The 17,799-nt window shown below is 34.7% G+C and overlaps 1 protein-coding gene across 2 annotated transcripts in view; it reads left to right on the forward strand.

The window, feature by feature from the left end:
- The window catches only part of RGS17 (regulator of G protein signaling 17), a 199,337-nt gene extending 187,610 nt beyond the window's left edge, over positions 1 to 11,727 (forward strand). For both annotated transcript variants that reach the window (XM_020986642.2, XM_020986638.2), the window contains exons 4-5: positions 2,847 to 3,081; positions 11,539 to 11,727. In XM_020986642.2, coding sequence (XP_020842301.1) covers positions 2,847 to 3,081; positions 11,539 to 11,727 — 424 coding nt within the window. The remainder of the gene's footprint in view (positions 1 to 2,846; positions 3,082 to 11,538) is intronic.
- Positions 11,728 to 17,799: the final 6,072 nt, after the last annotated feature.

A 17,799-nucleotide genomic window follows, 5' to 3' on the forward strand; every position in this document is an offset into this window, starting at 1 on the left:
AATATATCTATAGACATGGATGTGTAATATGCACATACATATAATATTTTATGGTTTGCCAAGTAGCTTAAATACATTATCTCACTTAATCTTCACTATAACAGTGAGATCAGTAGTGTGAGTATTAATCCAGTTTTACAGATGAGGAAACAAAGATCCAAAGGGTGAAGTCTTCCCAAAGTCACACAGATAGTATACAGCAAAGCTGGTACTCAGACCTAGGACTTCTCACTTGAAATCCAGGACTACTTTCCCAATACTTCAGCTATCAGTTGTCTCTCCACTAGATCATACTTTAGCAAAAATGTTAGGTCTAAAATGAATCAAAAGATCTAATTTGAGATCTAGCAAAGGAAAGGAAAACTGCATATAAGTAAATTCTCTGTATAATGATAAACGGTACAATCTTCACTACTTCTTATGGAGAAGTTTTAATAATGGTACTTGATAATAATTTTCTTGCTCACATATCTTTTAAAGTGAGTAAAACAGGAAGTTTGGGCATAAGAGAATAGTAACAAGGTTATTTAAAACACATAATAGAAAGGATATAATAGAAGTTATCTTTCTTATGAATAATTCCTTGACCAATATAATTTAAAACAGCAAGATGTTATACAAATCATTTAAATTGAAAGTAAACTCAGGTAAGTTTTACCTTGTAGAATCTTCAGAGGAAAAGTTAGTAGAGAGAAGATAACATATAAAAGAATAGTACCAGAACCAGTGATTTTTACAGATCCTGGCTGCTCAGACAAGTCTGTTCTGATAAAGTTGGTAAATTCCTACATTCACCCCTTTTGTCTTCTCAACCTGCCAATGTATTCAGAATTTTTCTTTTTTTTTTTTTCAGGATTTTTATAAAGCCTATATGCATATTCAAATTGCAATAATTTGGACTGTAGCTCTTTTAGAAATAATCTGTAAAGAATATTTGAAAGCAAATTAATTAAAGTTAAGAACAGCAACATCACACAATTATACTGTGCATTTTTATTTCAGAGCCTGTGATCAGTACCATTGATAAGAAGATAAACTCTATCTTGGGGCAAAGAGAATTGAAATCTATATGAGCTATAAGAAGAAAATTCAATTGACCCTTAAGTGTGTTTGGCTCATGATTCTTACCATACCTACAACCTGAGTTATTAGCTTTCAAAAGTTTTTAAATCGAACAAGGATTTTCTGAAGACTGTATTGGTTGTACCTTCTTGTTTGTTAAACGTTGAGCTTCCTTCCACACAGACTGTCTCCCTGTGAATGTTTGACTAAGTCAGAAGCAGAATCACAACTACCTCATACATAAATCAGTGGCAAGGGAGTAGTGTGCAGCATTTACCAAGAAACAGCACACAATTTATATACTAATTTCTGTCTAAGACTTTCTTTTTGGATTGAATCAGTAAAGAGGAAGGAAAGGAGTAGGGCGCTCCAAATGTACCATTACTGGTCAGCTGTGCAGGTCAGCATCAAGCCAGTCAATAACGGTATAACAACCCTCCGAAACCTTGAATACTGGCAGCATAGCCAGCCAGTAACATTGGGGGGAAAAGATGCAAAAACAGCATCCTTCCTTCTGAATTTTTCTGAGACGCATCATGATTTCTGAAGAGCCTCTAGTGCAAAATTCCTACATGCAACCCTAGTTAGAACCTAGCTGATCTATTCCTGATATTTATTTGTGAGATCAGTGCAGGGATGAATGGGTAAGAAGTCAGGTGTGATGTGTGAAGTATTTTTATTCAGTTTTATGCTTAAGCTGCTTTTGCATTCCACATTTCTTAATTCTTGATTCTTATTGAAACACTAAATACTGTAAAGATAGCCATTAAAAAGAGAGATAAGCTACCACAAAATAAGTAATCCATGTTCTTTTGAATAATCGTTATGTGTTTCCTAATATAAGGAGCATTCTCTTGGCACAGCTTTACCCACAGACTTGCAGAATAAATTTCTGAGCTATAATGAATTAAAGAGACCACTTTATCAATGTGGAAACTGGTCTGAGAAGTAAAATGATTTGGCCAAGGTTCATAGAGCTCATCCCAGGCTGACCTGAATAGCCTGGTATTAGCTTACATCACAGCAGAACTTAGGCATTAAGGTTTCTCTCTACTAGCCTCCTCACCATTAAAACCCACCTACTAATTGTCATGTTGGAAAAGAACTGATAAGTTACTTTATACTAAAAAATAAATGACTGACACTAGATCGATGTATTAAATGTCCATGGAGTAATGACATTTTCATAGGGAACAATCTTCTAAGTTAATGTTAAGCTTGAAGACTTGAATTTCTTACAGTGGCATTTCTAATATTAGTTATAGGGCATATGGAGGGGGGTAGGGTGAAGGATGGTGTTTTCTTGGAGTCCCTCAAATGATACTCATGGGTATACATTGCATATTAGGGTGCACATCTAAGGAATTTTGTTTTTATTTACTTTAAGGCAAACATTTCCTGAATATTCATTCCTACTAAAGAAATTAAATTTAACTAAACTTAAGAACAATACACATGGAAACAAGAATCCATACCTTAAAACTAAAAGAACATTCTCAAGAAATTAAATTAAAATGCAAATCTACGTTAAAAAACTTAACATGTACCCAGGCACACATGGAACATCCATATATTCATGTCTGTGATGATACTATTAATAATTAATGGTAGTATTAAATCATACTACATATGCCGTCTACTCCACTGAGGCATGATGCCAACCTAGGACCTATAGTGACTGAACATGCTAGTTCTGAAGTCATTTCAGGGATCTCAGGAAGCACTAACTTCACAAAACTTTTTTTCATCTTCCTATTGTAATGGCCCTATTCTTTTTTCTATAGCCAAAATCCCACCCCAGATGAAATTATGTCCTGGTCTCAAAATTTTGACAAGATGATGAAGACGCCAGCGGGGAGAAATCTCTTCAGGGAATTTCTTCGAACAGAATACAGTGAAGAGAACCTACTTTTCTGGCTTGCATGTGAAGACCTAAAAAAGGAGCAGAACAAGAAAGTTGTTGAAGAAAAAGCCAGGCTTATATATGAAGATTATATTTCTATACTGTCACCCAAAGAGGTAAAAATCTGGGAAAACACGCAGTCATGCTTCTTGTCATCAACGGGATCTAACCTGGGACTGATTCTCATTAGGTACAGGTTACACGTGGCCCAGATAAGTTGGAGAGCTTCATTTGGTTGGGGGTTAGGTAGCTTTGGCTCTGAAAATAACCCACTCACTTATTCATTCATCTTTCATTGTATTAAGTAGACATTTATTAAGTATTAGCTGCATGCAGATCACTGCCCTAGGCAATGGAAGAAGGAGATAAAAGAGATAAATATGGTTCTTTTCCTCTTTATATGGGACAGGCAAGTTTCAGTGAAGAAAGGATGATAAACCCAGGATGGCCAAATTCAGGTAGAAGCTAACTGGCAAATCTGGATTCAGCTAGTGGGCATGCCTATGATGAATTGTAGGAAATTAACTGAAAGGAAGTGAAGGAGTGCAGAAAAAAGAGGTGAAAAGGCATGCAAAAGACTTACTCTGCTTTATAATTATGCTTGGATAGTGCTGTTCATACTATGTGGATATTGGTGTCTCTCTGGTTTAGCACAAAGTCCTTTGTTCCTTACCCTGAATCTCATTTACTGCTGAGGGCGATAGGTTTTGACCTAATTTTTAGTTAGCAAGAATTCACTCACTAACACATAATCCACAAATATTTTAAAAAACACTTCCGTTGATGTTGAGTTACTTCAATATTGCAAAAAACAAAAAAACTGTGATCTCAACAGTAGTATTGGTACCCCTCTCCGCAAATGAAGTTCAGAGCCCCTTTATGCCTTGGTAGTCAGGTTTATGAGTGGCTGTGGCCAAAAAAATTCATCATATAATATTTGGACTTACAGTGATAAACCACTCCAAACTTAGCAGGATAGTCCTCTCAACAAGAGTCAATTGCTGGGCTAGTGTCCAAAGCCTTTCTTGCTTGGTAAAGCTTGCCAGAGCCGGTGCTCTGTTGACAAAACCTTTGAGAACCCAAGGTCATTCCCACAACACAATGAGGAATGGCACTTTAAGGATTATGAGTCTCTGTTTTAAATTTACAGTTTCTGACATTATTGAAAAGGAACATTTTACAATAGGATATAGTACTATAAGAGAAAAAAAGTACTGGACTAGGAATCCTGAGTCCTGGTTTCTAGTTTTGGCGTTGCCAACTGCATGACCATGGATAGGCTGCTGAACCTTTCAGGGCCTCGAATTCCTTAACTATAAAATAAGGGTGTTAGACTGAAGAATTTTCAATATTCCTTCCATCTCTGATTCAATAACTAAGACTGCAAGCACTCAGAATTTTACAAAAAACACAGCTGAGTAGTCCATTAAAGGATGATAACCAGGAAGCTTCAGAATGTTATGATCTTGGTCATGACTACTAAAATTGCATTTTGTTTTTTCTTGGCTTTCAGTTTAAATTTATTGCATTTTAATAATTATGTAGAAAATATGGACAACTTAAATTGTATATGCCCATGTGGCTCTTTTTTCATAGGTACAGTACTTAAGCTGACATGACACAGGGTTTTCTTTCACCTTTGTTATAAAATCAACTCAGTTGGTACCCAGGAGATATTATATTGTCTTTTCTTGTGTGATAAAATATATTAAAGAGAAAAGAAGATAAAAAATTTAAGTAAAAAGTTGCTAACAAGTTAAATAATAAAATAGGATTACTTCCAAGAGTAAATTAACACTTTCTAAGATTGCCTAAAGGGAAAAGCAAATTAAAATAATAAAGAAGAATTTACAAATAATAGGAACATTCATTAGCAGATAGAACAGATCCTAGTGTCAACTTGTGTCTATTAAGCACTGGAAATTTAGGTCCAATAAAATGAAATATAGCAATAAAAGGCCTACAAAATGTTTAAAAAAAAAAAAGAAGGAAAGGGGGCAGCTAGGTGGTGCAGTGGATAGAGCACCAGCCCTGAAGTCAGGAGGACCTGAGTTCAAATCCAGCCTCAGACCAAACACCTGACATTTACTAGCTGTGTGACCCTAGGCAAGTCACTTAACCCCCAATTGCCTGAAAAAAAAAGAAGGAAGGCATTAGCAGCTATAAAAAGTAACCAAGATCTTGAAAGAAGTAATTTTTAAATGATTCTCTAAACACAAATCTTACCTAGATAAGAAAGAATTCGGCTTATCTAGTTGTATACACAGGTCTACTCCACGGTGGCATTAGCTGATTTTTAGCAGATCTCTCACTCTCCGTCCGCAATCTTGGATAAGTCACTTCAGCTCTCCAGACTTTTTTTCATCTATAAAATGAGACAGACTAGATCTCTCAGATCCCTTCTACCAGTAATCTTCTCTAGTTCTATTAATTTCTTATCCTTACAGGGCAATGATTACCTCAGATTGTAACCGATATTCCTAATTGCCATTAAACAATAAAAATACTGAGAATTTGAGGACTAATTAAGAATAATTTCAAGGCAATTTCAAAATGTAAAAATTATGCGATTTCATCATCTCCACTAATTGTTAAATTAAACTATTTATTAGCTTCCTCACCTCTAGTCTTCCCCCTCTAAAATTCATCCTCTGTACGGCTGCTAAATTGATAGTCCTAACGTGCTGGTCTGGCCGTATTGCTCTCTTCATCAAGAAGCTTCACTTGGCCCCCTATTGCTTCAAGTCTTTTACAATCTGACTCCAGCCTATCTTTCCAGGTAACTTCTTGGTCTCAGACATTCCATATTCCACTCGCTGTTCCTTTGCATTACATTCCGTCTCCCATCTCTGTGACTTTGTTCGAGCTGCCTCCTACCTCCCCCCCTGAAAAACACTCCCCTTCTACCTCTTGGAATCCCTAGCTCACTTCAAGGCATTGATTACTCCAGTGGGTAGTGACACCCCTATCCATCACTTTGTATTTACTTTGTATATATTTTAATTTACTGATTTGTAGCCATATCATGTCCCCAAAGTTAAACAGAAGATCCTTGGGGGAAGGAACTCTTCTTTTTATATATATATATACATGTATATATATACATATATACATATGTATATATATACATGTATATATATATATACATATATATACATGTATATATATACATATATATATATATATATATATATATATTTGTATCCCAAATTCCTAGTACAATGTGTAACACAAAGTGGATGTTTAATAAATGCTAATCAATTTGATGAGTTCATTTGATCATATCTATTTTCTATTGGGCCATTTGGATAGCTTATAGACTAGTAAGCCATGGGTAGATGAGTAGATAGGATTAATTGAATATTTATTTTCCCTTTTTGATATTTTTGTCATTAACTTCACAGCATAAAAAGCTTCAGAGCAGCTGGACCCAGCAAAACATCATATTTACAATTTTTACAGATAAATAAATTGAAGCTCAGAGACATTAAGAAACCCTCAGAGTTACATAGCTTTAGTAATTGGCAGAGTCAGGAGACTCGACCCCCAGTTCCTCTGACTCTAAATCTAGTTTTCTCCAGTGAGCCTGTGATTCAATCTAATAACAGAGTTCCTGCTGAAGACAAGGATGCCATAATCTGAATCAATCTCCTGTTACTATGGTAGACTTCTCAGGGTTTATATTTGTATCTTGCCTTTGCCGAGTACCCCTGACTAATACAGAAATATTTCTCAAACAAGCAGTAAGCTATTAAGGTATGTATTTATTTAAAAAAAATCGAATGCCTGTAATTTTAAAAAAGTATATTTTAGCCACTAGTTACTAAGTTTGTAATTTTTTTTCAATTTACTGTTGTGCCAAACATTGTTAATCATTAATTTCCTTATGGTTCTTGAGCACAGAAGAATGTGGACATGAGTTACTTTTGTTTCTTGGAATTGAACTATCCTTTTCCTCTGCCTTAAGAAAGCTTATATGGTTTGAATAGTAGTTTGAAACTCATATTTCTATAAGCTAGCAGCTTTAAACTTTTCTACATTTTTTGATTCTTAAGAATCTTTCTTCATAATTAATGAGACTTAAGTCTTCTGTGATAATTAAGATTTCTCTTAAGTTTGAAATTGAGAACTGTTTTGTACCATCTCTGTATGTCTGTATCCTTGTTCACCTAAACATTGGAGTGGATTTAGAAAATCTTCATCTTGCCATAACTCTACAGTTGAAAATAAGCTGAATCAGGTTAAGATCAAAAATTTAAATGTCCACTGAGCAGAAACCCAAAGGATACCTTAAAGAAAAGGGGGGAAAAAGTTAATAAAAAGATACTGACTGTACTGGAGAGTTTATTTAACAAAAGGAGTGTCATACAGCTTTGCAACTGAAAGTGAAGTATATTTATAGTGACTCGTTTCTAGAGTTTTCTTTTTTGGGGGGATTTATAAGAAAGACAAGAATGTAGGATGGCAAAGAGCTATTGGCTACATACCCAAATTACCTTTTAATGAGTGAACCTCAGAATTTTGTTCTGAATCAGTAAGCCCTAGACCAAGAGTGGTTAATTTTCTTCACTCATTCATTCATTTATTTATTTGCATCATGGACCTCTTTGGCAGTCCAGTAAACTCTTTGGAACCTTTCTCAGAATAAATATTTAACTGAATAAAATAAAATACATAGAATTACAAGGAAAACTAAATATGTTGAAATATAATTGTCAAAATATTTTTTGAAACAAGTTCACAAACCCCACATTAAGAACCCTTGCCCTAGAAAATTTCAGCCAGAGTGTATAAATCAATATTGTATCATCTGTAGACATGGGGAAACTGGGATAAATCCTGGGATTATATCACTGTGACCTGAACCAGAGCTGAGGCCTACTCTAGAAGCTTGCTAGGCCCTTTAGGAGGCAAGTGAGAGAAAAGGAAGAAAGTCAGAGCCGATAGGGATTCTCCAAGATACTTTGACCAAAGTGAGTGAACTCTCCGGGCATGGCATAAATTTAAACCCAAATATAGGATTTTGAATAAACAAGATAAGACTTGAACACAATCAACAAATCAAACAACCTTTCAAATCACTAATGCTAGCCCTTGTTTTCCAACGGAATAACAATAACAATTCTCCATAATTTATTACTTCATAACCTGGAAGACCACCGTTCAGGTCCTTGCTGTGATACTTACTAGCTTCTTGACCTTGGACAAATGCTTTAACCTTTGTGAGCCTTTGAGTCCTCCTCTGCAAAACAGAGATCACAGCACTTACACTACATATTTAACTCATATGTTGTACCAAAGTACCTTGTAAAGATAAAAGAACTAACACAAATATGAGTTACTCTGTGAGTTTCTTGAGGAAAGTGACAATCCTTTCCTTTTCTTTGGGTCCCCAATACTTAACACAGTGCCTGTAACATAGTAAAATGTTTAATAAATATTTGGTAATTGGTTGATTGAGTTATTATTTAGGGTTGATTCTGATCATAAATAACAGGATGAAGGTATTACACATCCCTCTCAAGGTAGAATTCAGGTCCTTCTTCCAAATCTTCTACTATGACATGGCTGCAGTTTTTGAGCTGTCCACCTCTTATCCCTTGCTCTCACTACATGAAGAAAACTTTTGAATGGTACCTGATCTGAAGGGCCTTCTTATATATACTTAAGACCTTTCTGTTGCTACTAAAAGAAAAATAAAATTCTACCGTCCTATTGGGAGGCAGGTATATAAATTTGTATTTGACTTCATCCAGTTAACACTGACCTCCTGGTTATTCTTCTAACAAGACACTCCATCTATCTACTCCAGGCATTTTCTCTGGCTGTCCCCCAGAGCTGGAATGTTCTTTTTACTCAACTCCTCCTACTGACTTTCCTGGCTTCTGAAAAGCCCCAGCTAAAATCCCATCTTTTTATAGGAAGCTTTTCTCAACCTTTCTAAATTCTAGTGCCTTCCCTCTATTATTTATTTCCTATGTATCCTATATATGTGTGTGTGTGTGTGTGTGTGTGTGTGTATATATATATGTATATGTATATATATAGTTTGTTGAAGGCAGGTACTCTTTTTGCACCCCCTCCCCTTTTTTTAATAAATCCCCAGTGCTTAGAACAATGCTTGGCTCATGGTAGCCACTGAATAAATGTCGATTGATTGGTAAAGGTGTGAGTCCAAGACCTCAGTAAAGATGTAAGCATCTTATATAAAAGAATGTCTCTTTTTCAGGATCTCTGTTTCACCATTTAGAGAACCCCCCCAGCAGAAAGCCTAATGTTGTTCTGTTTTGTTGTGTCTGGCTCTTTGTGATCCCATTTGGGGTTTTCTCGGCAGAGATCCTGGAGTGGTTTGCCATTTCCTTCTCCAGCTCATTTTACAGATGAAGAAACTGAGGCAAACAGGGGTAAGTGACTTGCCCAGGGTCACAAAGCTAGTAAGAGTCTGAGACCTGATCTGAACTCAGGAAGATGAGTCTTCCTAACTCCAGACCCAGCACTATCAGCCCAGAAAGCCTAAACCAAATGCAAATAGATGGAGATGGATTTGTTTTAGAATCAGGAAATCTTTTACTGTATTGTCAATGTATGAAATGCTTTAAACTTCCTGAGGAAATGTACATGTTTCAATATGTAAATGAATCTGGGATAATAATGGCATAGATCACACCATAGCCGTGCCTTCTCAACCTATGTGATTCTTTTCCATATACTCTCATAAATCCTCCATAAGAAGCCACTTGACTTGCTCAGGTCCTTCTTCCAAATCTTCTACGATGACGTGTGCAGTTTTTGAGCTGTCCACCCATTATCCTTTGCTCTCACTCCATAAACTGCCTCTTCTTCTCATTATGAGAGAAGTCAAATTATATACAACTTACATTTTTTTTTATCTTTCCCTCCAAATTGACCCTTGTTTTTGTTGAGGGCACCACCATCCTTCCAGTCACCCAATGGTATCCTTCTACCTCAGCCCATATAGCCAATCTTTTACCGAATCTTATCAATTTTATGCGGCAACCATATAAGTTCAGATCTTCATCACCTCCAACATGGGCAATTCCAATAGCCTTTTATTTGATCTTCTTGCTTCAACTCTTTCTCCTTCTTCCCATTCTTGACACATCTGCCAAGGTGATTTTCTTAAAATGTAGATCTAACCATGATATTACCCTACTCAATAAAGTCCATTGGTTCCCTGTTGCCTCTAGGACCAAATATAAGATCCACTTTTAAAGTCCCTCAACAACATGGTCCTAACCTACCTTTCCAACTTCATTATACACTCCTCCCTTTCCTGAATTTTAAAGTCCAGTTGAACTAGACTTTTTGCTGTTATTCACACAAGACAGCCATCTCTCATTTCCAAGCCTTTGCACTAGCTGTCCCCCATGCCTGAATTACACCTTCCATTTCATATGTCTCTTATAATCTTTTGTTTTCTTCAAAACTCTTGCTCAGGCAACACTTTCTACATGAAGCCTTTCTTGATATCCCTGGTTGCTAGTGCCCCCCTTCACCATAAATTTACCTTTTATATATGTTATACGCTTCACATACACTTATTTACACACATATTTCCCTCAATGGAATGTAAGATCTTTGAAGGCAGACAGAGACTGTTTCAATTTTTGTAATTTTACCCCTAATACACAGTATAGTATTTGGCCGTTAATATGTGTTGACTAGCAGCAGTTAGGTGGCACAGTGAGTATCAGCTCTTGAGTCAGGAGGCCCTGAGTTCAAATCTGGTCTCAGATACTTGCTGTGCGACCCTGAGCAAGTCACTTAATCTGGATTACCTCTGAAAAAATAAGATAAATGTGTTGCCTGACTGATATACTGAAATATCTGATGAGTTAATTTTTCTAATTTTTATTTAACTTCTTAAACTTGGTTTTTCAAGGAAAAAATAAACATTTCAACATTCATGGTATTAACTCAACAAAGATTTACTAAGTGCATACTATTTGTAAGGCTTTGTGATAGATATCCAAGATAGATGTCCAGAGTTCTGGAGTTGTTAGGAACACTTGAATTCAAACCGTGCCTCGGACCTTTACTGATTGTGTGACCCTGGGCAAGTTACTTATCCTCTCAGTCTGCCTACCTTATAGGGTTATTGTGAGGATCAAATGAGCAAATGCATGTAAAGCACTTTGTAAACCTTAAAGCACTATATGAATGCTAGCTGTTATTATCCTGTTCTCAAAAAGACAGAGAGCATATGTATATGAACTGTCATACACAGAATAGTGAGACAAGTGCAAAGGAGAGGACCAGGCAAAGTGCAGAAGCCCACTTGACCTGCCAGAGAGGTTGTTAGTTAAGGCAGCATAGAAAATGAAGTTCCATCTAAGTTGGAATCTGAAGAAAGGGAAGAATATCAACAGGTAGAGAACTGAGAAGAGGCAAGTGACAGTGATGGGGGTAGCACTTTTAAAAGTTAATTATCAAGGATTTAAGGCATCAATTTAATCTTAAATGTTTATCTAAATAGCATATCTGTACTAATTTCATTTCATTTCCCCCCCAACAAAAACATCATTTGACATGTCAGTTTCTATTCCTCACAGGTCAGTCTTGATTCTCGAGTGAGAGAGGTGATCAATAGAAATCTCTTGGACCCTAATCCTCACATGTATGAAGATGCCCAACTTCAAATATACACTTTAATGCACAGAGACTCTTTTCCAAGGTTTTTGAACTCTCAGATTTATAAGTCTCTTGTTGAAAGTACTGCTGGCTCTACTTCTGAATCTTAGTTATCATTTTTTTTGGGTGGGTAGGGGTGGGAGGGAATCATTTTGGAGGGCTGGGGTGGGAAATTCAAGTAGTTACGTAACATCAGAAGCTGAGTTCCTGGAGAACTACAGTTTAGCACTACTCAGGCTACTGTGAAAAAAATACAACATATTCTGGTCTTTGTCTCCATTTTTACCAAGGTCATTCATGGTTAAGTTTTTTGGGGAAAAACCGACAATGGAGTTGCCAAATGACATGTATTTTACACACCATTCACTTTAATTGCAAGCAAGATGTATTTGTAGTCCTATGAACAGTCTTCTTGTGTATTCTCACATTGCATGTGCAAGGTAAAGCTGCTTCATTTGCCACTTAGTTGTTGTAATATTTAATCCAATAACATAACTTATCTCTGTATTTAAGGACATTTTGTGCAATATGGTCTTACATAGAAATAATTGCGGCAAATCAGCTGGGAGTTTGCATTTTTTTTAGTATAAACTACTACCGAAAAAGCCAATTTTTAAAGTGTAACAATGGGATTCAATATGCTATACTGCATTCAATACACTGATTTTGAAGCCAATATTTCTGTAAAAAAAAAAAGAGCTATTTATCGCTGTTTATTTAAAAAAAAAAAAACATCACGGGGACTTCCTCTGGTTGTTCACTGCCAAAACTGTGGCATTTTCGTTACAGAAGAGTTTGCAATGTCAAAAAAAAAAAGCACAAACCATTAGGAGGGATCATGTTTCAATGACAAAATCTATGCGCTGATTCTGTTTTTGTTATAAGGAAACAGAACCTGTGTACATTTCAGATGTCAGATACTGTAATTGATTTATTAAAGACTGGCTATCCAGTTATAACACTGTTGTGTAATGTTATGTACTTCAGCAAGGGAAAAAAATAGGTTGATACTTTAGTTTTGGAATATGAAAGATTTAATAAAAGATTGCCTACATGTAGCATTTTAAAACATTTTGATGAATAGCATCTGTCCTGTGGCATATTTTTCTTGAAGACAAATCCCATGAAAAGCTGTTTTTAATCAAGGGTTTTGAAGAAAACATATAGCTGCTTCAGACATAGTGAATTTTGAAATAGTTCCTCAAGAACAAGAAGTTTCCAAAAATAAGAACTGTTAAATACCAAATAAATTCTCAATGGGAAAATCAAAAGACAGTGCAGCACTTAAAGGTTTTTGCTGCTCAGATTCTTCTGCAGGTATGAAGAAAGGAAGGAAAGAAGGAAGGAAGGAAGGAGGGAAGGAAGAAAGGAAGGAAGAAAGAAAATAGAGAAAAGAATGAAAGAAAGAAAGGAAAAAGAAAGATCTTGCCTGACGTGGGTATGCACTTTTGACATTCAAGAAAACAATATCCTGTAACGTACAAAACACCATCAGCTTCATATTTATATCAAAGTGTTATGTTGTAAATGTTAATATCCCCTGGAGGCTATTTTTTTAATTGTAAACTTGGTGAAAATAACTATGTGACTTGGAATGAAAGTTGAAAAATAGTTATAACCACTTGAGAACACTGGCCTTATACTAGGGATGATATTAAAATCTTAGGTTTTCTTTTTCATTTTCTTTTACTACCTCTCATTTATTTTTAATTTATCAAAAGAGCAGTTTTGGAGTTTTATTTTACAACTTATTTTACTTGAAGTCTGACATTACAAGTTTTTGTGTCCATGAACCTAAAACATTTTAAAACTGTTTTTAAGTGAATTTGATTTTGTAATTAATATAGAATTCAGGAGCTATTTAAAGGGCTATTCTCTACTCCCTATGCAAATATTTTAACTGTTGTAAGTGTTTGACAAAATGGGATTAAAAAAATCCAGAATAAAAAACAAAATATTCTGTTTACACTGGCGTTGCTGACTATCCTACCATATTCAGCACTTTTAAATACATTGTTATTTATGAAAATGTAGTTAAAATGCAAGACATAAAATATTTATAACAAACATTTCTTTTAATAAATGCCTGTTTTGTCTGAAAATGTTACTGTGTTATGACATACTTTATTCATGTTGGTTAGTTATTTACCATATGAATAAAAGTTTTTAGTATTATACTAATAGACTCATAGCTATGAATATGTTTACAACAATAGATAATTCATATCTTTTCCTGACGAATGAAGAAAAAACTGGAAAGAATCACCACTTCTACTGTGAAGTTCTGTTCCTGAAATGATTTAAATTTTTTTTTCTGAATTAGTATTACATTGGTTATACTACTACTGTGTATTCATACACACATATGATATGGTGTATTTTCATACTTGTTACGATGTGGAGGCACACTAGCATTGGTGCATAGAACTAAAAAACATGTAAAATACTATTACAAATATTGCATGTATAAATCTTTTAAAAAGTAGACTTTATATTCTTGATGTTACTATTTGATGGTGACCTGACAGTCAGAAGCTATCTTTATAAGATACTTGGGACCATTAGATGATTGTCTGTTTGACAATACTTTTACCATTTTACCAAATCTAAACATAAGGGCCCTTATAAAAAACAATATTGATCTCTAATATTGGAGTTCATAAAGTATATATTTTGAAATAGGTGCATCCTTTTGGAATTGTTTAGGTAGTTGTCTTGTGGAGGAAACTGGAATAAGTTTACACATTAATTTTTTTTTTTACAACTGTGTGAACATTTCCATAATAAACTCCTATTTTCAGGGGTTTAAGATTTAACCACAGAACCCTGAAGTTTCTTCCTAGAAGTGGTGTCTGTATATTTTGTGCTCTATCAAGTTTAAAGAAAAAAAATCTGCTTTATATTATGTTTGCTCTATAAATAAAACAGGAAACAAAAGCAAGAAACAAAAAAGAAAAGCCCAACAATTTAAGTGGTGTCTATACTACCATTTCAATAGCACAACATCTGTTTTAGTATTCTACATTCTCCTAATGTATACATTGTTTTTAAGGAAAAATGAGGCCCCTTGGAAGGTGCAAAAATATATTTTAGGCCACCAAGGTGGGTTTTTTTTGCATGCTGCTATAGTACACTAACTACAGTGGTCTGAAAGTGTTTACTGCACTTACAGTGCCCAGAATGAGCTGTGTCTACGTTGGAAAGTGAAGAAGAGATCATCCTCTGGATAGTTCAGACAAAATGCCCTGACATTGAGAAAAGGGACTTTGATTGTCAGAATTTTCCAGAATGCCTATCTGCTTACAGATAACAGTAACAGGATTATTACTTATCTCTCCACTTTATTTATCCTAAGTAGACAGATTTACTCCATGGCTTTTTATACTTTGAGAGGGTCTGGATAAACAGACTTTTTTTTAAAATTTACAAACGTGTAGGGTAGTTGTTTTGTCAGACTTATATGAGTAGAGTGAATCCTGAATCCGGTGCAAATTCCAGCGATGGTACATGCAAATTGAAGCATTATGGGCACATTTGTATGTACTTGTAACAAGAGCTAAGAACAATTTTGATCTCAAAATCAGTATGGACAAGAGCCAAGACCACAATGTGGTCTTTTTTTTTTCTTTTGGCTGCCTTTTAAAAATTGTAAATAATGAAGATAATCAATTTTGAAAATTGTTTAGAGTGCATGGTGGGTAGGGGGACTGTTTATTAGTATCCTTTAATACTGCCTAAGTATTTACTTGTGGAATGAAACATATTAATGTGTATTTTCCTGATAATTCAGTATTTCAGAAGGGTAATAGGAGCAGGTAAATAATGCACATTTATTGAGAACAAAAATTAAACTCATATTCACCCTGGGACTGAATTTTAACTGATACCTGGTTCTGGGGTTTGAACTATACAATTTTGTCTTTCTAAAATGACAACTTTCTATAAAGGCAAGTAGCATTATGACTGTAACAATCTGCAAAATATCAGAGGATCATAGATTTGGAGCTAGAGGAACTTTAGAGCTTATTCATTCCAACCCTATCATTTTACAAATGAGGAAACTGGGGGCTAGAGATGTTAAGTGACTTGCCTAGGATTGCACAGGTAATAATTAGCAGAGATTGGATTTGAACCAACCAGGTTCTCTGATTCCAAATCCAGTGTTTTGTTTTGTTTTTTTTCCTACTGCACTACAAAATATAAAGTAGTTTTGGCCACTGTGAAGGCTAGAAAAAATAGGCAAGATTTTTACCCCCTAAGTGTGAAGATAAAAAGACTCCTTTTGAAAATGCCTCCTAACATTTTCAAGGAACTTTAGAACTCCTTCAAGAAACAATTGAGCTATTTCCCCCAGTGTGTTCAATACCAGATAGAGTTTGGGAGTAAGAAAATTCTCAAAAAGTGCAACTAGCTCATATTAATTGCCCAGTTAGAATTTGTCAAGAAAATAATTTTTGTTTCTCTTTGTGGTGGTTTTTTTTTTTTGAGAACCCTCTATCAGGCCACCACTTTTTCCCAACCAAATGCTTGTTTCAGTGAGCAAGTCTGTAAAAAAAGTTTGATATTTCTTGTCTTAATTGCTGCAACAGTGAATACTGATAAAATACAATACAATGTCACATATTACAACAAATATAAATCTTAAAGCTTTTTAGAACTTTGGCTGTGACAATAGCGGGGGAATAAAGGAAGTTAAAAAGGTATCCTCTGGTCCATCCTAAAAGAACGTACTTACTCTATCCAGGCTTCAAAAGACTAGAGCTCTTAATAAAAAAAAAAAAAGCTCTTAAAGAGACAATAAGTAAAAGTAAAAGACATTCAAGGTAGACACAAAAAGTAATCAGTTATGTAGGAACAGTTCTCCGGCGCATTAACTATGCTCCTTTCCTCACTACTTTTTCTTACACATTACTCTTTGTGCTCCAATATCTGTATATTTAAACTGTTAACCTAAAACTGACTTCTGACAGGGTATTCTTACTCTAAAACAAATAAACCACATTCATTCTGCAAATATTTATTGATTACCTAATAAATGCAAGACATTCTGCTAGGCACCAGGAGATAAAAAGATGAATAAGACAACCATGTTCCTGACCCTAGAGAGTCTAGTAGGGGTTATTAGACTTTTGCAAATCAATATATAATGCAAGGCAGAATGTGAAAGTACAAAAAAGAAAGCCAGAAAGATACACTGGACTTTCATTTTTCAAAAAGGGGAACAGTTTACCGTCTTCTCAAATGAAGTATGAATTTTTTAAAAAAAATCACCTGCATTTAAAACGTATGGCAAAAAAAAAGGTGCTTATTTCAAAATATATCAATATGGCTTTCCCATGACTACTCTTGTTTAAATCTGTGTGTTCAGTCTATGATAAGGCACAAAACTCATAATTCATGGAAATATTTTTTATTTCATGGATCAGCCTATTAGAGACTTAGAAGGAGGTATAAAGGTAATAGAAATATTTGCTATGGAGCTAGAAAGTGGCACAAAGTAAAATGCATAATTTTCTTTTAAAAGGCAAAAGGAGAAACTAGTTTAAAATCCTTTCCATAAAGCCCAACGCCTGGAGTATAGAAAGCACTTAATAAATACTTATTGATTGATACAAAAATCATAATCTAAATAGGAAAAGGTAATCATCCAGGATTTTAACTCAGAGAATAACTTGGTTAAAACAAAGCATTTTAAAGTTGGAACTTTATGGACTTTGATAGTTGTATATATTATTAGAAAATTATCCAAAGGGCAATAGTGGAGGAATGATCACTTAAGATATTTAGTAGTAACTTGTGATAAATGTTGGAAAATATCTAAATTCTTTATCACAATATTCACAAATTGATGTTTAAAGAATGAACACAATATGTTAAAAGGAACACAACATGCTAAAGTTGATGTTTAAAGAATGAACACAATATGGTAAATGGATTTCAGAGTGAGATCTTACAAAGTGAAATATATAACTGATGCCTAAAATAAAGTTTCACCATGAATGTTCAGATAATTGATGTGAGTGTTTTTGTTGTTGCACTAATTGTCTGAATAATTATCTTCATTTTCCACTTTATTTAGGTAGTAATTACCTGGACTCAACCCTTATATTTTAGAATTCTCCTAGGCATTAGTTCATTTCTATGGAATTAAAGTTGATAATACCCTTTTTGTTGAATGGTGT

Source organism: Phascolarctos cinereus, unplaced genomic scaffold, assembly GCF_003287225.1.
Source record: "Phascolarctos cinereus isolate Bilbo 61053 unplaced genomic scaffold, phaCin_HiC Scaffold_5;HRSCAF=322, whole genome shotgun sequence".
Taxonomy (NCBI): domain Eukaryota; kingdom Metazoa; phylum Chordata; class Mammalia; order Diprotodontia; family Phascolarctidae; genus Phascolarctos; species Phascolarctos cinereus.